The sequence below is a fragment of the Chelon labrosus genome (assembly GCF_963514085.1).
Source record: "Chelon labrosus genome assembly, chromosome: 16".
NCBI classification, from domain to species: domain Eukaryota; kingdom Metazoa; phylum Chordata; class Actinopteri; order Mugiliformes; family Mugilidae; genus Chelon; species Chelon labrosus.
Window position 1 is genome coordinate 16587841 of NC_140349.1, and position 20977 is coordinate 16608817.

The 20977-nt window shown below is 42.2% G+C and overlaps 1 protein-coding gene across 1 annotated transcript; it reads right to left on the bottom strand.

Annotated features, from left to right (window-relative positions):
- Nucleotides 1-411: 411 nt before the first annotated feature.
- hibadha (3-hydroxyisobutyrate dehydrogenase a) lies at nucleotides 412-20832 on the bottom strand. The gene is made up of 8 exons (XM_084562699.1): nucleotides 20714-20832; nucleotides 18766-18926; nucleotides 18485-18594; nucleotides 17615-17736; nucleotides 7922-8055; nucleotides 7337-7413; nucleotides 2569-2725; nucleotides 412-1790 (listed from the first exon to the last, which is right to left on the bottom strand). The coding sequence occupies exons 1-8, from the start codon at nucleotides 20778-20780 to the stop codon at nucleotides 1632-1634; spliced, it is 987 nt and encodes a 328-aa protein (XP_084418825.1). The 5' UTR covers nucleotides 20781-20832; the 3' UTR covers nucleotides 412-1631.
- Between the last annotated feature and the right edge of the window lie 145 nt (nucleotides 20833-20977).

The window sequence follows — 20977 nt, forward strand, 5'->3', positions numbered from 1 at the left end:
TTTCCTCTCAGGAGGAATGGTCTTAAGTTGGTTTTTGACTAAATATCTGAAAAACTAAAGACAGTTAGCATGATATCACATTGTATTATACTATAGTGTGCATAGTAAGCATTCTGCTAGACCTCGCCTTTTTTAGCGCTGTCATTGTTAGCTTGTTAGCTTTCCAATATTTGCATTTTGCTCTAATCACCCTCTAGCTAAGTACTGACACACATTTGGAGGCATCTTAACAACAAAGGCATCTTAAGTTGTTAGCAAACACTTTGCTTTGGACAAAAACAAAATATCCTAATTATTTAGTGGGACATGAACAATCTGTGTCAATAATGTGTTATAATGAGCTATACTTTGAACGATAAACCCTACATATTCTCCAAAATACGTTATCTTACAAAAAAGGCAAACACCAAATACACAGAACATCTTTTATTATAGGCTACAGTGTGACTGAAGATCTGCTTCACAGAACAAATACAAACTGTAGACACTATTATTACATTTTCCTAAAAAAAAAAATAGTGACCGTCCATTCAGATTCCTCTTCAATACTGTCTAATCATGTCAAATATACATTATGTACATTTTCTCAGCACACAGAGGAACCATTCCTCACTGAAGGAAGAGAGAAGGATAAAGGAGACAGGAGAAGGTGCTAAGAACATTTTGTAGTGAACAGTATAAAATTTAAACAGTGCTGGTCAGAAAATAATACTCAGTGGCTCAATAAGCAGTTGTAGACAGTAGAGAAAAGAGGTAAGTTCAAATAGATTCTGTAACGGTATCAAAATAGCCCGGCATCGCACTGCGACGCACATGGTACAAAAATAACCAAGTATTTATCTCACAGTATAGTTGAACAGAACTGGTTGATCCAGCGAGTGAAAACTTAAATGTAGTAACAAAGATCCAAAACAGATGTAACATTAGTGTATTCACAAGGTAAAAAACGGATTCAATGAATCACTGAACAAATGAAAGTATGTACGCTGACAGGAAGACAGTGAAGTAACTGAATAATACCTCCTTCCTGCCAAACACAGACAAATGGAACTAAATAAGTAAACTTGAGCCTAAACTGAAGCCAGTTTTGGAAAGCTTACATGCAGAGCGGAAATTAGCACGAGGATAGTGTAACCTCAGATCTCTCTTTAGATTTAAATCCTTACTGTTCTTTTACTGTCCTCTATGATTTAACTGGGGAAGGCTCAGGTAATTTGGGTAACAAGCAAATTGCACAAATCTGACAAAAACACGCTTTAACACTTTTATCCTGAAAACATATTATTTGCATTGTTTCATGTAAACCTGCAGCACATTATCCCACCTCTCATTTACCTGGCCCAGGCCTCTCAATAAAAACTGGGAAGTGAGTCTCTAGATACTGATCTAAGGTCAGTTTTAGCATTTTCCTTATGTAGAAGGAGCGCCATGAATTGAAAATATGATTCAGCTAATGCAACGAGGAGACATGTCGACATACGGTATGTTAATTGGACCCCAGATCTGTGCCTGAGGGCAAGGCCTTAGTCTCTCCTGAGCATAGTGGGATAAGGGGCACCGAGGTGTGCAGTTCTCATGTGTAGGTGGATTTGTGTATAGTAACAACACAGTCAAATAAGCTCCCCCTCCGTTCACTGTCCTTCCTCCTCGCGCAGGAACTGGAAGACGGATGAGAAATCCTTGTTAGCGTAGCCGCGAGAGCACATGACTCGGAATATCTGGTGGGCGAGGGAACCCAGAGGGATGGGGGTCTTAGTGTTGGTGGCAGTGTTCTGGGCTAAACCAAGATCCTTAGAAAAACAGAGAGAGAGAGAGCAACAGTCAAATTGAAAGATGGGTGCAAATAGGCTGATTTCATGATAACCTGCAGAGCAGTGGGGAAAATGCTGTTTATCTACAATTGTTTTTCATTTTAATATGTGAGATCTGTATGATCCCAATTAAATGGAAAAACTATGCTGACAGCGTATTGACTGAAAATAGTTAACTTAATAATGCAGACCCAGACTGACCCACACAGAGGAGCTACAGCAGTGACAGTCTGTCACAGCTGAACAGGAGAAAAGGCGAGCAGGGACAACCACACAAAAGACCACAAAAGAACAGTTAGAAGTGAAACAAATCATTCAGACGGTAAAGTGACTGTCAAAATAGACACCAAATTAAAAACAAAAAAAAGAGAAAGCTTAGTAACAGCGGCTGATACAACTGGTAAATTACTCAATTAGTCGATCTGGAGAAACTCAAATGGCAGCAGTTTTGATGAATGGTTAACGATATAGGTGATTTATCATGGAAAAAGATCAACATTAGCCGGGATTTGCTGCTTTTCCCCGATTTTATTACACGGTAAACTGAGTTTTTTTTTTTTTTCAATCTGGACTGTTGGTTGGACAAAACAAGCAACATGAAGCTGTCACCGTGGACTTTTATAGAGTAAATAAAGAATCCAAAAATTGATCAAGAGGTGAACTGATAATGAAACTGATCTAATCTCTGATGTGACATTAACACTGATGATGAAAAGAAAAAAACATGACACACAGTGAGCGAGAGCAGGTCTTGTACCTTGGCCATAAGTGTGGTTCCAAAGCCGCCCTGGTAGTTGTTGCCAGAGGGGACTCCTTCCATTACTCCGGGGACAGGGTTGTATGTGTCGCTGGACCAGCAACGGCCTGAGGACATGTTGAGGATCTTTGCCAACAGCTTGGGGTCCAAACCCAGTCTGGGACAAGAAGGAGAAAACTGAGGTCAATAACTTCTATGGAACACTGACACATGGGAAATGGTGTCAAGTGTCTGAGGGTATATGGTGGCCACTAGTCCAATTTTGACAAAGTTGGCTTGTGAATATAAATGTCTTTTGAACAGCTTGTCTGAAAGGAGAAGCCTGAAAAACAAGCCAAAGAAGACAAATATATTTCCATTTTACTTCTAAGCTCTCAGCAACTACGTGGTGGCGTAAAACCTAACAAAGATTGTAGAGGTAAAAAAGCACAGAGGAATTATGAGAGAAATGGTAAGGAAATGGGGCAGACAGGAATGGGATGAGAAGGATCACCGATTGTGGCATTCGTTTTTAAAATGGAGTGAAGAAGAAATGCGGCAAAAGATGAGTGTGGGGGCGCCTGGTTATTATAGTGACCCCCGCTGAACCTTATGCCCGGCTGTGACCATTCCTCAGTGTTAATGGCCGAAGGCTTTGTAATGCCGGCTAATGCAGTATTGATGTTTACCACCCCATCTATCCTTCATCATCCCTCTTTCAAAAAAGTGGAGGAGGAGAAGTGGTTAAGCAGCACAGGGGAGCCATAAACCTCGCTGTCACATACGGAGGCACGCTCTTACTTCTGCTGCCCCATTTTGCAGCAACCTATTTTCATATGCAAGAGGACAAATTTCCAGGCTATGATAAGAAGCAGCAAAAAGCAACGGAGACGAGGAGGCAGAGCACAGACAGAGAGAAGAAAGGAGTGAAACCCAGTGCCAACCATTACAGTAGGGAGGGTTTAACTACAGCGTCTGTGGCAGCCATTCAGCGTGCCTGTGTAGTGCAGCTTTTGTATATTAATGGTTTTAAGGCCAGTGTAAAAATGACCACATCAAGTCGTGGCTGCCTTAGTTTACTGTTTCTTACAGGCCTGTAACTCTATTCTGCTCTCAATATGACTATTAAACCATCATAGGTCCTAAAGGCCAGCAGCCTCCCTCTCTCCCTCCCTCCCTCCACCTGGCTCTCATTCTGCCATTACCGCCGCAGTTTTATTAGCTGTCTACTAACTAATTAAGAATAGGAATTGCATTAACACTCTCTCCATGTCTCTCCCTCCCCCTTTTCCCTTCCCTTCCTCTATTATGTGTCCACTCAGACTCCTCTTTTTTTAACAAACAGTTTTGGAGAAATGACATAAGTGACTCTGCATGCAGTGTTGTTTTCTTTTAACGGCAGTCTCGCTCATGACGGCTTTTTTAGTTTATGTCTACAAGCATCCCTCGCCATCCTGCTTCTCCTCTGCTCTTCCTCCCCCTCGCCTTCCACGCTGACACCTCCCTGTCTGAGGACTCTTGGGGACATATGTTTGACATCGCGCACAATCCCCCCAACTCTCCACACACACACGCACACACAAGCAGTCAGCCCCTCCCTGCGTTATGGGTCAGCAGCTGAAAAGGTTACTGGCTGAGCTACAATAAAGCGCGTCCGAGCGCGCAGATCGTTTGTTATAGCGACCAGAGACGCTGACGGCGAGCTGTTGTCCTCTGTTAACGATAAATCAATGAAGTTCCCCTCTTGCTCCCATCACACATACACGCACACGACAACCGCTCACACACACGCACAACTGTGGTTATTAGCTGACGCAGTGGTGTTGTTCCTCGCCTGCGGTAATTTGCGTGGAGAAGAGGACATGTCACGCTTTAACAAGACTGACATGGATAAACAGACATGAACGGTGAAACAAACGTGTTGCTGTGCCATGCTGCTGCAGATTAGAGAAATGTGAGAAAGATGGAGCCGCAGATGGAAATAAGAGGGGAGGGTATTTATGTGATGGGAGCTCTAGCAGGTGGAGTTCATTTGCAGCACTGATATTAACTGGCTGTTTCATTATGATTAGCTTCTCGTCCTCATCTGATGCCACAAGAGAGGAAGCCCAACCCGTTCCCCATTTATTATTTCATTAAAGAGCTAACGAGCACATATACACACACAAGCATTTACTATCTCATTTAAAGCGGCAACAAGCGCGTTTATCACCCAAGTTCAATCTTCATCAGAGCATATGCTCACAATTCATCTGTGCTATGGAGAGACGAGGCGAGATGGGTGTTTGTGCTCATGTGTGTTGTGGTAAGCCTATTTCTGTCTCTCAGCACCGAGTCTTGTGCCTCATTATACTCTTTGATTTGCCTGTTGTTCTCCCCATAAAAGTGAACAAAGGAGCAAATATGTGCGTGTCCCTTCTCGTGCACCAGTGACTGTTTGTTTGCACGCATGATTGGGTGCAGGTACATAGGCGCGCAAGGTGAACTGTGAGCTGTAAAGGCGTCATATCACTTCCTCGGCCAGACGTCTCTCTCCCCTTCTTCCTCTCCTTTCATCTTTCCACGTGCGGCTTTAAAATCGCTGCTGTCCTTCTCTACTACTCTACGCTACTCCCTCCAGCTCCTCTTTCACTGACTGGTTGGCTTAATGCAGAAATTACAGCACACACAAAAAGACAAAAATAGATGAAAGGGTTTAAAAAGACAACAAGATAAAGCAAATACAGACAAAGGAGAAAAGCCAGAAGAGAAGGAATAAAAGGAATGCGAAAAAGACAGGGTGTGCATGTTGGTTTGGGAGTGTGTGTGTGCTCATAATTGTCATGCGTGGCCATTCCTTGCACTAAGAGAACGTCACGCTCTGTTGGAGACGGCCCGAGCTTCCATCTGAGATCAACAAATTAGCTTCATGAACAGAGCTGTGTGTGTGAGCGTGTATGTGCGTCCGCCTGCAATGCACAGGTAAGGATAAGTACACACACATATATATTTGAAGAAAGGGCAGCTCTATCAGGCCCGAGTCCTGCATGATAAAATGTTATTGCAGTTTTCCTGTAAATTGGCTGTGAGTGCTCGGTCTCCTTTGTGCTGGACTGTGTCTGTGTGTGTGTGTGTGTGTGTGTGTACACATGCGCCTAAAAGAGCGTTCTCTGCATAAGAGGCTGGGCCGCAATGCAGCATGGGAGATTTACGGGTGTGGGCTCTCTCTAAACGATGACAGTCTTTGTCAAGCCCTCTAATAAAGCCCAAGAGATTGGCTAGTAAGAAGAGGGGGAAACACAAGAGCGCGCACACACACATTATGCATGTACGCTCATACAGACAAGACTGAATATGGGTCAGACTTACGAAGATATAAAAATAATTCAGTTTCAAAATGAATTGATGCAGTAGTTAGTATTCTTTTTTATATAGGAATACATTATAATGATGTGCACTGTGAGAAGTTGTTGTACTGGTAGAAAACTGCTGTCTTCAGTGTCTCTGGATGTAAATCTGTGTCTGTGTGTGTGTGTGTGTGTGTGTGTGTGTGTGCTTCAGAGACAGTGTGGCAATGTGTAAATCTGTGTTGCTCCCTTAATGCCTCCATATTTCAGAGGCCTAGTGAGGGGATTTATGTGCGACTGCTCATGCCAATTTTCCTCCTCTGTCTCAGCACAGATAAATCAGTCGCACTAACACAGCTGCTCTGTGCGAACAGCAATTCGAGTACACTCACACACACACGAAACTGGATGAACAAACCATTTTACATTGTAAAACCCATAAAAACGCATAATAGCAAGACAGTGAACAGAGGAAACAGTCTATTATTGACAAGGGATATGCATAAACGGAGTAGAAAATAAATTCACACATCCTTCTTCTGAGGGATAACTAACTGCTATATGGGCTAACTGTATGCAAATAGCATTTAAAATGCACTTACTTCTGGAAACAAGGACAATTCTGAGGGAAAATAGACTTTGATGAGATTTGGACCACCACAAGCTTTCTCACACCTGTCCAGCATTGTATAATTTTTTAATCCTTACACGATTTCTAGTCATATGCGATTGTATTGGTCTAATTCAAGAGACTTCATATCCCATCATCCTCAGCCTCCTGGAGAAAGAAGCTTTGTGCCAGGACGAGGCATGATGAATGATGGGATTTCTAGGTGGTGTTCGGTGGCAGGGGTGTGGCAGGATACTGGTGAGAGCTCAATCAGCAGATGTAAATCAGACTCTTTGGCTCCACCCCCTCATCCATCTCACTCCAGCAGAGGAGGCTCTGACTTGGGGCAGGGCTGACCCCCTTGCACTTCCATAAACTACACACACACACACATTTCCAAACCTGTATTGGAGTAGTAAATTATAGTTAAGGCCATATCACTGGTATAGTAATTGCTTTCATAGTGACGGCTATATCGAGAAGTGATTTCTTAAACAAACTAATAGGTTGTTGCCTCTAACTATGCCACCCCTAAGTATACAACGATAACCAACAACACTTCTCCACATTCTTCAAAAAGAAAAAATAAACCGGCTCTACTGAATCCTTGGTTTTAACCTGAATACTTTGACCTCAAAAAGGCCACATCTGCATAAACAATATATTCTGATAACCTCCCAGGTTTTGGGTTGGAAAGTTATTTATATTCACTTTTATATCCAATACATATCCACTTTTGACTTTTGTGTCAAAGTCCTCACATATAAAGCCACTAATAGCACTGTTTCATTCTTGTTTTTGGTTTTAGAATTGCAGGTAGAGAACAAGTTAGCACAGCATTTGCATGGAGTACCTGATGCCAAGGTTCATAGTCTCTGCGGTCCCAATCATCCCAATGGCCAACAGCATGTTGTTGCAGATCTTAGCTGCCTAGATGAGTGTGAACAGCAGGAGAAAAAAAGCAACGCTTGTGTTTATGGTGAGGTTTGAAAAAACAAAATGTAATACATTTAAAGGTATATTTATATAACGATTATATGATTTCAGAACAGACTAGTGAAGATTTGAGGGATCTTTAAAAGAGACATTTTTCCTAGACATCTTGTAATTAGTGACATGAAATAATTTTACATAAAGAAGTTGTTTCAATAATATGTCACAGTTCAATCTTCATAGTGAGTATATGCAGTTATGGTGCATAACTATTAGCTAAAGAACCAAACAGGTTTATGGTTATCTGGAAAAGTAAGAGACAAATCTATTTCATGTGTAACACTTGTCATACTTGTTAGTAAAATGTCTTGGCTCTCCAACAGTATTTCTGGTCCATGTCAACTAGGAACTTTTATGTGCGTGATACAACAACTAACAAAAAAACTAACTAGGCTATGTAATTCCCAGGCTTGTGATGTCTCTACGTTTGTGTATTTATCTTTACCTGTCCAGAGCCAACCTGTCCACAGTACACAACATTGGCTCCCATACAGGTGAGCAGCTCCTGCGCCGCGTTGTATTCCTCCTCCGCTCCACCAACCATGAAAGTCAGTTTGGCCATGCTGGCAGCCCCAACACCTAAACCACACACACCATATGTTCAGAACACAGTATTGAGGCTAACACAAAGTTGACAAATACATCCTCAGTCTCATAAACAGTCTGTAGCAAACATACAGACCAACAAAACACATTGTATATTTCATATAAAGTGGAATCAGTAAAGATGAAGTAAACGGGCATGTTAAACTAAAATGGATGGATTTGGCATACAAGTGACATAACATATCAACCACTTGACTGTTCCAACTGTATTAGCTGAGTCTAAAAGCTGTGTAGTGTTGTGTATGTGTATGTGACACTCATAGTGGGACAGACGTGTTAAGTAGTGGTGCACCAGAGGGACAGAGGCATCTTTAAAAGCCGATTGTTGCCATCATCCGCTGCACAACCCTCATGGGAACCGTTGCCTTTTGTCTTGTCACCCCGACTCTTTCACATACACACACATATCCACCAACAGCTGTGCCTGAGGCTAGCCCCCCTCATGGGGGTATCAGTGACAGGCGTGAGGGGTAATTAACTTTACACTTTATCATGTTCAATTAGGCGTTCCTCCCCATGCCTGATGGCTTAAGGAGCGTGCCATGTTGTAGGAGGCAACCTCACCCCCCTCGCCCTCTCTACAGGGTCCTTAATGCAGAAATAACCTCTTTTCAGAGCAGCTTGAGCCCAGCCGGCCTGAGTCTCTTATGCAATCGCACTGAAATGCTTCAGTGATTAGCCCTGAACCTGTGACACACAATGACTAATGGGATACACATAAACATAGAAGATGATGCAAACAAAAACATCCAATAAACTGTGATTTGAAAAGTACTACAGAAGCAAGAAAGGTTGCAGAAGTTGAAGGGGAAAAAAGCTGATTTCATTAACGTGCAAAGCAACAGACTTTCTCTGTAAGAATATAAGAAATAAAGGTAAAAGCATGGGGAGGGGAGATGGAGTTCAAATCTGTCTTCAGGGTGCCATCCAGCTCTAATGAAAGGCCTCTTAACAGTGAAAGCCTAATAATGTCGGTGTTAATAATTAAAAGGGAATTACAGGGGACAAAACAGCTGAAATCACATTATCAGACTTCACCGCAGAGGGAGAGGAGAGGAGAGGAGAGGAGAGGAGAGGATTTGCTGTATATTTTCATGGCACATAAACATAAATATACATCTTTCACCCCTCCCCCTTCTTTAATTGGCTGTGCTGTTGTCAACTATATGATGATGCTACTACGACTGTATATGTGTGTGTCTGTATGTGTGTGTGTGTGTCAGTGATGAGCTGTCAGCAGGTCATTAGGGCCACATAATGAAGCCCAAAGCCCACGCTGCGGCAGCTGCCTACGGACCACGGCGAACATGCGCTCAACATAAGGCCGCCACACACACCAATCATACACACATATGGCCCACAGACATGATAGGTTTATATCTTTTCTTGTTACTTTATGTCATTTTCCATTTGGGTTTCCATTTAGTTGAGGATCATCTGCTTCAGTTTAACAAAGTTTTTGTCCCAGTCTTTTACTTAGATACACACATGTATAATGAACAGTAAGGTGTACAGTTAGTAGGAAACTAACCTCCCTTTATACTATCAAAAAGTTTTCTTCTCATTTTTTTTTTTTAAATTTATTTTCTTCTGAATTGAGCCACACGCACGCGCACACACAAAGAGCAGTGTGACAATTGTGCTGGTTCATTAGTGGAGATCACTGTTTGCAGACGACTAAAAAGGAGATTATTGATAACACAGTCGACGTGCTGATCAATATATCTCACTAAGAAGAGAAAGGAGAGCGAGAGAAGTAGAGAGAGAGAGCGAGAGAGAGAGGTAGAGATGACAGCAAAGAAGGAAAACGATCTTTCTCTTTCTACCTCCCAGCATCCCTCCCTCAAATTAACTAATCACCCATAATAAGCTCTTATGATCTGTAGTGGATTTCTATAAGGAGTGACACCGGGATGATGGAATATCCTTGTTGGTGGAAGAATAACACATCATTAGCATAACAGTGTGAGCGTGTCTGCGTGTACGTATCTTGAGGGTTTCAGTGAGTCTATTCATTGTGCACGGACTGAAGCGCATTTGTGTTTCCTTGTGCGACTACGATATTGTGTATGTGGTGTGTACACTTTCGCTATGTGTGTGTGGCGTGTGTGTGAGAGGGGACGTCCCGTTCTCAGGCCGGTCCTGTCAGAGACGGATTAAAGAGGAATCCTAATGAGGCTTCCTGAGCGCCGGGTACGCCAGCTCATCCATCCCAGCGGGAGTGACAGTCCTGGATCGTTAGCACTGCACAACTACACAACGCCCCCTAGGGGGGGAGACAGGGTGTATGTGTGTGTGTGTGTGCGTTTGAATTGAGCTGGGGGGGCACATATGATAGAAGATACAAGGCTTAGACATGCAGAAAAGAGTAGAGGGGGCATAAAAATGCTAAGAAGACATCCATAAGAGGAAAGTGACGTATATAAGAAATAATAAACTGAGCACAACATAATTATGCTAAAGTCTCTCATAAAGATTTAGAATAAAGATGAAAATGCCGCTCTAATAACTAGCAGATGATCCTTCCTTGGGAAATAATTCCCTTGGGAAAGAACCACCTCTTTCCTCTGTTACTTTCTCTCATATCCACATCCAGGGGACGAGTTTTGGTAGTCGGCACCCAAGTTTTCACCCCAAAATTGCATCTCAAATATTCCCAGACCAAGCTGAAGCTTACTAGACTACTAATAAGCTACTCTGTGACTTTTTCTTCACAAGGGTGAAGAGAGGCAGTCTGAAAGTGGCTCATATTGTGGTGTGTGCCTCATGCAAGTATACTTCCTTCAATTACAGACATCTCACATATAGACATCTCCTTCATCTAAACCCCTCTATTAACAAAATGCAAGTTAATAAGCAAGCCGTCAAACACTATTAGGACAGATGCTTAACAGCAGGCTTTGACAGCACGCATTAGTTTGAAACTGGCTGTGTGAAAGCATGAGAAGATCAGAGAAACAACTCTGGTTTAGCCTGTTTGTAGCGAACACTAAGTTCATTAGCACTTCTTTCATTACACACATCAACCAAAGCAATTCATGACAGCCGTCTAACCTTTTAAAACTGAGCTCTTTTTGAAGTGGTGCACGTACGTACAAAGCAAGTGAGAATATGAGTGCGAGTGCGCCTCCAGTATCTGTGTGTGTACCACAGACAGGTGCAGATCCCAGCGCTTGCCGCCAATAAGACGTCAGTTGGAGCTTCTGAGGCCGTGTCTCGGAGTTACGAGGCGCATGTAAACCAGTAGCCACTTTTTATTGGCGGTGGGTTTAAATTAAACTACATTTGTGAATATGAGGCTGCACAAACAACACACACGGTCGCAGGAGCACATATACACACACAAAATGGGATGTTCCCAGTGTTTGGTAATGAATGACGCATTTGACAACGTTCCACAACCCTGCTTTTTTCCTCCATCAGAGATTATACGGAAAAACACTCGGAGCAAAACAACACCTATAATACCATTAGAGCTCCAGCAAACACCTCATTTCCTCAAATGATAAATGTAACTGCCCTTACTGCAAGAATGCCAGAAGAAAGTTAGGGGATACGCCAGATTTCAGGTCACACCTTCGAGTCGAAAATGTAGCTGGTGTAAACAAACTCTAGCCTTGCCAATTCACTACGCCATTTGCTACTAAGTTTTTTAACTATATGCACATGCAAGGTTGCTTTGATTGAGCTGCAGTCATCTATAATTCCGACTGTAAAGAGCCTTCACACTTAATAGTGTAACAGCCTCGAGTCAATGGGAGTTGACTGCTTGGAGTGTAAGCCAGTGGGGGTAGGATGTTTACAGGCCAACAACGTAGCCTCATGTGGTCCACCATTATAATTACACCCAAGGGCAGATCTTTTTCTCAAACAAATTAAAACCCTAAACAGGGCCCGTAAAAAGCACAACGGATATCGAGTGAATAAGTGAAACGGGACGAGGGTGTGTGTTGACCAAAATCGCTAGCACACATCGGCATCAAAATTCAGCACTTTCAACAGTTTTCCTGCCAACTTTACTAATGCTCCTCTGTTATGTTAAAAACAGACTCTTTATCGGCTCCACTTAACGAGCGCAGAGCCATGAGAACTGACTGCTGTACACAAATACTCCATGAGAACCTTGAGCGAGTAGGCGACTGGAGAGAGTTTGGATTTTTGGGGAAGAAAAAAAAAAAAGGAAGAGGAAGAAAGTGGATTCAGTTTGCAGGATGAACATAGTTGCTTGTATAAAATATAAATGTTACTACAGCCTTAAGGGTCTGGATTTCAGTGTCTATCCACTGACCACTGAGTCAGCCCTCATCATCATCATCATCCTCATTATTATCATCATCATCATCAGTAACTGCTGTATTCCACAGGGGAGTGGATGGTCAATGCTAAGTGACAGAGTATAGAGGGAGCTGGAGAGAGCCACAATCAATCCCTTCCCTGGCCCAACGAGACTCATCTAGAATAGAGTAAGTTAATAATGATCCCCAATTAGGCTTTTAGCAGGCAGTGGCTTACGTGCACACACACAAACGCACACTTTTATACAGACACAATGATAATTTGCTTTTAGATGAGTGACATGCAGTGTGACGTTGTCAACATTTGATGGACAGAGACTTTTGGTATGACTCATACACCAGCTGACTATTTCCTGCGCACACACACGTACACAGCAGATGACATAGGGGCAGAGTTGCGAGAACCAGTCCCCCAGCTGCTGTGGGTCTACCTCCATCTGGTGCATAGGCAGGACCCCCCCCCCCCCAAACAACCAACCCTCCATCATCACCGGTCACTTTACCGCCCTCCAGTCTCCCTCCTACAACCCCCTCACCCGTCAGTGAGAGTCTTGTTATGCTAATCTAGTTTTTGGACGACTGACACTCTCTAGCACTGGGTTAATCTTGAGAGACTCCGACAGCACCACCCACTGCCTGTCCAACATGATTCCTTAAGTCAGTGTCATCTCTAACCCTCGCTAAACAGCCCTCAGGCTCTCAGCTCATCTTCTTAAATAATTCTGTCCTCAGACTGGATTAGGTGCACATGTATCAGTGGCAGCTTTCACAAAAAAACATTTAGGGGAAAGGCAAGTCTTAAGCTGTGTTCAAAATCAAACAAAGATGGCTACTAAGCACGCTGACCAGCTCACTGACTAAAATGGGGTTGTCAAAATAATAGAAACACGTGTCGGTGCAATACAATTCAATAGTACTTCAAACCACAGCCTTGAAAATGCTCTCTCAGTTATTTGAAACAAATACTGAATACCATAACTATCATAAAGCTAAGATTTAGTGCTGTTATATTAAAATGCAATCGTTTTAACTAGTGTAGTTCAGAAATGCCCCAGTCAATGATGGAACAAAAAAAAGACGAGGATTCATGAGCATCCAAAGTGTCAATCTGTGTCTTACTGTACTACAGAGTACAGAATTGTGGGACTGAGGCGAATGATTATTTTCACTAGTCACCATAAAGCTGATGATTGTATTCTTTAGAATCAATCAATGTGACAACTTCAAATGTCTTGTTTCGTCGAACCCCACGGCTATTATTTCTATCAAAGTCAGTTGTAACCTTTTATCTAATAATTATCTAATCATTTCAGCTCTAGGTTATAGAAAATAAGTGAAGAAGGGAGTGATTTCAGTCACAATGACAAAAAACACGACACAGTTCATATTTTCTGACAAGTATGTAGTAAAAATAAAGTGAGCTGTTGGGGGCCACAATTAAGAACTTCATTTCCGCTGCTGTTGCTGAACTAACTGAATGTTCCACGGTTCTACGCCCTGTGAATTCTTCCAAAAATTCAATGACGGAAAGGTTGGAATTCATCCAAGAAACATAAGGAAATAGTCCTCTTTCACAGTCCAAACATATACAGTTTGACAAAGCAATTGTAAGTCAAGGACACTTGGCTGTCAACCGCATCATACAGTTATCCTCAGGGAATGTAGTTCCTCACTTGTCATGGAGTTGGCTCTGTTGACATCTAAGCTCAATAGCTGTTTTGATTTTATTCATGACAGTTCCCGTCCATGTTTTCTTTAAAGATAAGCATGAAAGTTTATTCTAGACCTTGGAGATAGTGTAGCAAAAACACCCCATGTGCAGATTTGATATATAGTAGTTTGAAAAACCTGGACCTTAAATTAGCATAGTTCTACGATTTCCAAGGACAGGCAAATGGTAAATCAATAAATACTAATAACCTGATATCCAAGATGATTTCAGTTTCTGAGTTATCTGTCAAAACAATACTTTCATGCAAAGTGAAAGCTGATTTTTGTGGAAGAGCCCCAGGTCTTGTGGGCTTGCAGGGAGAGACAGCCTTTTATCAGTCAGCAGAGGAGTGGATCAGTGGTGTTGACAGACGAACCAACTGGTGCCAGCCTTGGCTTGAACAAGCTCCTACAGGCTGGAGGATGACGTTCAAACTGTCGGCAAATGACACATTGCAAAACTTAGGTTGAGTTGATGTGGCATGGATATGATTAGAGTGGTGTTGAGACGCAGCCTAAATAGGCAGTTAGCTGTGGATTATAGGACCTCGCAAACAAGCAACATTAGCCCGAAAGCCTATGGTCTCACAACAGCTAGCCTCCCTCTTGCTTTCATTTACACTGAGAGCTGACTTTCCCAGCATTGGGAAAAACACAATGAAAGGTTTTTAGGGCCTTTTTAAAGCCACCGTCCGTTAGCAATGTGGCAGCCCACCATGGGCACACAGACACAAACACAAGCATTCTGGGTAATTACTGCTAACGACCCTGCCGCTTGTTAGCGAGACCTCCTATTTTTGCCATCACTGTGCCAACACCCTGGGTCTGTGACATCAGAGCTTGTTTTGTTGTGGGTCAACTTTGCATGCGGACGTTTTTAATGACACCAGACAGTGGTATTAGTGTGTGTGTGTGTGTGTGTGTGGGTGTGTGTGGGTGTGTGTGTGTAAGCTAGCAAACTTTAGCATGCCCGAAGAACAACTGCCTCAGTTAATACAACTGCAAGATACTGTTTAGAGAGTGGGAGTGGGATGTTTAAAGTGTATAACCCTGCGTGGATTTCTGTCTATGTACCAGGACACAGCTGGCTCACTCAGGGCTAAAGCCAAGACACTGGTCAATGTGCAAGAATGGAAGCCAGCAGCATGCCAATGAGAAGAAAGTGAAGGCTTTTTAAAAAGGGTTATGACTCTGCAATTGAAATCCCACGGTCGCCTGCCAAACCTCTAGTGACGCACACGACATGTAAACACACATTTCTGTGTAAAATGTGCCACCTCACACAACACAGAGGGATTTATTTTATATCAAAAGAAAGTTGACATTAAAAATAAAAAAGTACTAGAACCACAAAAAGAACAGGCTGTGTCTGCAAAAGTTTAAGAGTCGGGCTACTCTGCACAGCCAGTCTGTGCAGAGTATTGTTATTCCCAGAGGGTTAAACAGGTTCTGATTTACCTTAGTTAGTTAAATCAAACATATATAGTTTATATATCTCTAGGATATAGTAAACAATATACTGTTAGCTATAAATTAAGTATTACAATATGTATCTCAAGTCTGTTTGACTGAATGCCAGATGTGTTAAACTCAGTGAATGAGGTGTTTCTTTTACTGATTATTAATAGTAGTGTTAATTTGAGAATTAATAGGAGTAAGGTTACTATCTGTCACAGAGCTGATGTCATACATACTTCTCTCTTTTGCACACACATACACACAATGCAATGACAGTGCCCTGTTTGGGTAGGGTGCCATCTCCTGGTTGGAACAGAGCATGTAACCTCATATCCCACCCAGAGATGTGGACAGCAGGGTGAGGGGGGGAAGGGATGGGAGGGCTACAGATCGCTGATATTTTCCATTGACTTGTCCATACTGGTACATACTCTTTCGCAACATGACCTCGCAAGTTTGTCTCAGCTTACCAGGGTCGCGCCATCAAGACCAAGTCCTCTTCACTAGCTGAGAGTAGAGTTTAATGTTTAAGACTAAATATTCCCCATTTATGATAATATAAAAGATGGAAATAATAATTATATAGTATAGAAAATAGATAGTAGAAAAATAATAGTAGAAATAGTAATTAATTTAGAATACTCTGTAATCATGCACTAAACCAGCTATACACACTTATGGATATGACTTATGACTGTGTCGAGATTGACATGGGTGGGCTGGTGCATGCAGAATGTGTTCACGACGTGAAAGACGAGTGTCTGTAGAGCTAGCTGCAGAAACCAGAGGTAGCAGGTAAATCATTGGTCATCTCAGGCTAGTAAAAGAGGCTTAGTTAAAAGACAGGAGAGGAAGAACCTTCACAGAGGACTGCACACTCAAAACTGCACACTGTCTATAGTATGTAAACAGTGTATGTGTTAAGGGAGAATAACAGGCTTAAGGCTGTGATCTCATTGACTGCAGTCACTCTGTTCTGCAGACGCCAGCTGGTAAACATGCCAAGTCTGTGTTTGTATGGAGGAGGTTGGGAGGTACAGTGTGTATTGTGCATGAATTAAAGATCGAGCAATTAAAAAGAAAATAGACTACGATCAGAGTTTTTAGTCAAACATGCAGGATTGTCAGGATGTAGCTTAAATGCATACCAGAATCAAGAGAATTGTGTGTGTGTGAAAAAGAGAACGAAGGATAGAGAGAGGGAGAGAGATGGACAGTTTTACTGCAATGTATCTCCTTCATGTCTTATCTCCCTCCTCTCCTCTCCTGCTCCCCATGTGAGGGCAGTTTCCCTCTTCTTTATGACTCCTTATCTGACATGAAAGGCACTAACATGGGATACCCGCCATTACGGCTCCATCAACATGAAAAGCCCTGACACGGGATTCTCCACCGCGGCTCAGCCCATTAAGGACGACTGGTGATCCTGTGCTCTGTCAAGAAGCCGTCACAAGTAGACAGCGCCAACATAATGAGGACTTAAAACCTTAACCTTGCCTTTAAGACCCCCGGTCAAAAGCAGCAATAAAAATCTCAAGAGGGCACCCACTGGCAGGCCCACTCAGTAATTACAACCCATGTCCGAGCACTAACCCAAAAGGTCCAATAGTTTAGATATACAAAAGAGTGTAGGACAGTTCAGAACTAAGACTGAAGGGTCACAGACCTAACACTATGGTTGGTATTGTCCAATGAATAAGTTGGCTGTCTTCTGTGTTTGATACAACTTCTGACATTTTCTTTATATAATGCTTGACCAGTGACAACCCTCTTAAAGTGAGTTATTAAGCCTGCCATGTCATTGACAAAAATATTCTCTTTAGGCTGAGCTTGTGTGAGCAACACCATCTATTTTTGTTGATATTCATCTTCATCTTCATCTTCTATACCCGTTTGGTCCTGTTAAGGGTCACGGGGTTCTGCTGGAGCCTATCCCAGCTGTCATCGGGCGAGAGGCAGGGGTTTTTTGTTGATATTTAGTGTGTGAAAAAAATACTTTGCAGAAGTGAAGTGCTTTGAGGCAAAGACAGCTAAAGAGATTCCTGCTGATGGTTTGGGTGACATATTACCTCCTGACACTGGGGCATCCATGAAAACAGCACCCATCTTCTCTGCAGCGACGGCCATTTCTTTAGAGACAGCAGGATCAATTGTGGAGGAGTCGATCAACAACGTGCCCTTCTTCACCTTCCTGAACAGGTTAAGATGGAAAGCATAAACACCACATGTACAGTGTGTTGTTTATCCAAACTGGTATTATTATTGTTTAACCCATTCAGGCCTAAACACTCTTCTGTAAACCCCCTCTCAAAACCTGAGGTTCTTCAAAATATGTCATCACTTACTAAAACCTTAATTTCTCAGGCTCTGTAGCAGATAAAAACATGAGATAAAAAGCATTTGACAGCTTACTTCTTTGGCTTTCAACTTGACTGACTTGCTAGGGCATAATCTTCAAATGCATTTTTTTTTTAAATCAATAAACACCAAACATTTTTAAAATTTTGAAAATCAGTAAAGATCTATTTTTCCAATTACTTCGTCAATATCACTTCCTTCACTTGAGTCAGCCATGACGGATCACTAGCACGGTGTTTAAAATTTTCGACCAAAACATACTCCACGTGTAGGCTTATTTCGACCAATCACAAAGCGTTTTATTAGTCACATGAGTTTTAAAAAAATCCCTAAGCATCTCTGTCACTCACCCCAAGAATATTTCAGCCAATCACAGTGCATATAATTGGCCATGTGCCTCGAAAAAGACGACAACGCTCAAAATGACGCGTTTGCCGGTCTTAATGGTAACTACGCATAGATGCGTGATCCGGTCTTAAAGGTAAACACGCACAGATGCGTGATCCGGTCTGAATGGGTTAAAGACCATTTAAAATATGCAGAACCTCACAACAGAGATGGTGATACTAAAGCTTGCTTACTTAAGGATGCCGTTTGGACCTGTGTAGACTTCTATGACGTTGGGACTAGAGGGTAACATTGTGAGGATGCGGTCCGCTTTCTCTGCCACCTCTGCTGGGGAGTCGACTACCTGAAATTTGCAGCCATCATTAAACTGAACCATTAACACAAACTAAACACAGTCGTGAACACAAGAATTATTGCTCTTATTTCTGACAACTCTTTTTTCATTGAGTTGCTGTTATAAGAACTGTTGCGAGTTGCGAAGAATAACCACACTGGCTAAATGTGGCCATGTTACCTGGGCTCCTATGTCCTGCAGCTCCTTGCAAGACTCAGGGAAGACATCAGTGGCAATGACGGGGTAACCATTTTTTAACAGGTTTTTGGCCATGGGACTGCCCATGTTTCCCAGACCAATAAAGCCCACTGGTGTCTTTGAAGCCATGGATCGTGTTGACACTAATGTAAGAACACAAAAAAGAAAAGAAAGTGTGAGAAAACAGATCATTTCTGGACTGGGCTAGATGATTATGAGAGCAAGACTTATTCCCACAACAAGTAGTGCTATGAAAAACGGAAGGAAATAAACCAATTTGAACTAATAACAACAGAGCAAACCTTTATGCAGTAACTTACAACAAGGTTTTTGGAAGTCTGATCAAGCTATTAAACACTTCTGGCCCAGCCAAGGTCCAGCCAGGTTAAGAGACACTAAACAGAGTGGAAAGTCTGGCGGCGAACCAACCAGACTACAACAGGATTAAGCGGGGATGGAGAAGCCCAAACAGAAAGCTGTATCTTAAATTCAGCCAACTCTTCAGGAGAGACATTTCAACAGGTCAAAATTTTAAACTTCTTTGTATTATTCTGAAACAAGACTCTGAAAGAAATCGCAAAGCTGACCGGTGCACAAAAAAATGTTTGCCCTAGTCCTCAGGGCCCTAAGGCAGCAGTCCATAGCTTGCCATTATACCTATTTTCCTTAAACAGAAATCTAAAAATGCATCACATAATCCTGCAATGCATCTGATTCAGTGCTTGCTTTTGGAAACCAGGCTTTTCACAGTTACACGACAGAATGTTTCGGCAAGCAGGACACAAAAATTCCTCTCCTTTAAAAGTAGCGGCATATGATGTTTGTCATGTTAAAAGTTGTTTCAGAACTTTATTAGACTGAATCTTTTTTTTAATAATTCAAATTTGTTGCCCCTGCCCAAAGGTAGAATAAATAACAATAAAAACAAAATAAACAAGCTCACAAAAATCATCAGCATCTCCAATTTTAATAGAAGCTTTGGTGTTAGTAGTAGTAGTTGTGGTAGTGCAATAATATGATGCACCTGGTGAATTAAAAAAGATAAACCACTGATTTTTTTCAGCAGTTTAAAATATATGAAGTTGAATATAGAAACTGTCAAAGTAAAGTGTGTTCACGCATGTTTCATCAAACTATAAATTCTCAAAATAATACACTCCCTCCTCAGACAGCCTCAAGTGTAAAACTACATATTTGTAATTACCACAATCAGTCAATTCTTAGTTACATTCAGTTTCCAAAGACACAAAACGGCTTCTTATATGAGACAGATTTGGATTTGCACAGAATGATGACTTCTTATTTTATTAACCTTGGCCACTGAAGGGAGATTAAATGTTTTCTTTATTATTAATTAAACTAAATCCACACCTTGTCAAATGACAGTACTCAGTCAACCCATTTGATTGACGAGGACTACACTATCATTCAAATCAAAATTCGCTGATTCACTGAACATTTAGTCGTGTCCTGCACTGTGAGCTGGCACGCAGGCGTGGATTGAGTGGGCGTTGTGGTTGTGACAGTGATGTAGTCCAAGGCTAATCAATAGATTCGTATGGTGCATTGCAAAACTTTTGACTGGCAAGTAAAACTGAAATGGTATAAAGTATCAGCCACAACAGCTACATCTCATACTCAGAGAGAGGTTTATAACGGGAACTATCGTTTGAAGCTGTAGCTTAGCTGTTGCTTTATATTTCAGCAAATTGATGCTCATTACGCACTGAATGCTGTCCACAGGATATGTGGACAATTGTGTCCGGGCTGTAACACTTAACTAGCATGGTCAGTAGACATTCACACTTCCTTCAGAGGGCTAACGAGCTAGCTAACCAGCTGCAGCAGAAAGCACCCCGTTTGCATTTAATTCCGAACATATACTCGTAAACAGAAATGGAAAAAAGGGACGACATGGCGAATACGTTACCGAGAGCAAAGTCGACATGCTTATTCCACCTTAATAAATTTCGGGAGCCTCTGAACAGCGCAGCCATGCTTCGTTCCCCTTGACCTCGGCGCACGGTGACAGCTGTCAAGCCAGGAAAGACCCGCTGACCTGTTTTGATTGACAGCGTTTTCCGCCAATCACAGCAGTGGGTGAGTCGGTGGAGCCAATAGGAATGAGGCAAAGGCGGGATATCCTGTGCTTTTACTTGTTAATGCCCTTTAGCCGGCTGTGTAATTAAAGCAT

Coding starts and splice junctions, on each gene's coding strand:
- hibadha (XM_084562699.1), bottom strand. CDS start 20,780: ATGGCTGCGCTGTTCAGAGGCTCCCGAAATTTATTAAGGTGGAATAAG. Junction 7,414..7,921: donor GACAGGTTGGCTCTGGACAG/GTAAAGATAAAT, acceptor ACACTCATCTAG/GCAGCTAAGATCTGCAACAA. Junction 2,726..7,336: donor ACTATGAACCTTGGCATCAG/GTACTCCATGCA, acceptor TTCTTGTCCCAG/ACTGGGTTTGGACCCCAAGC.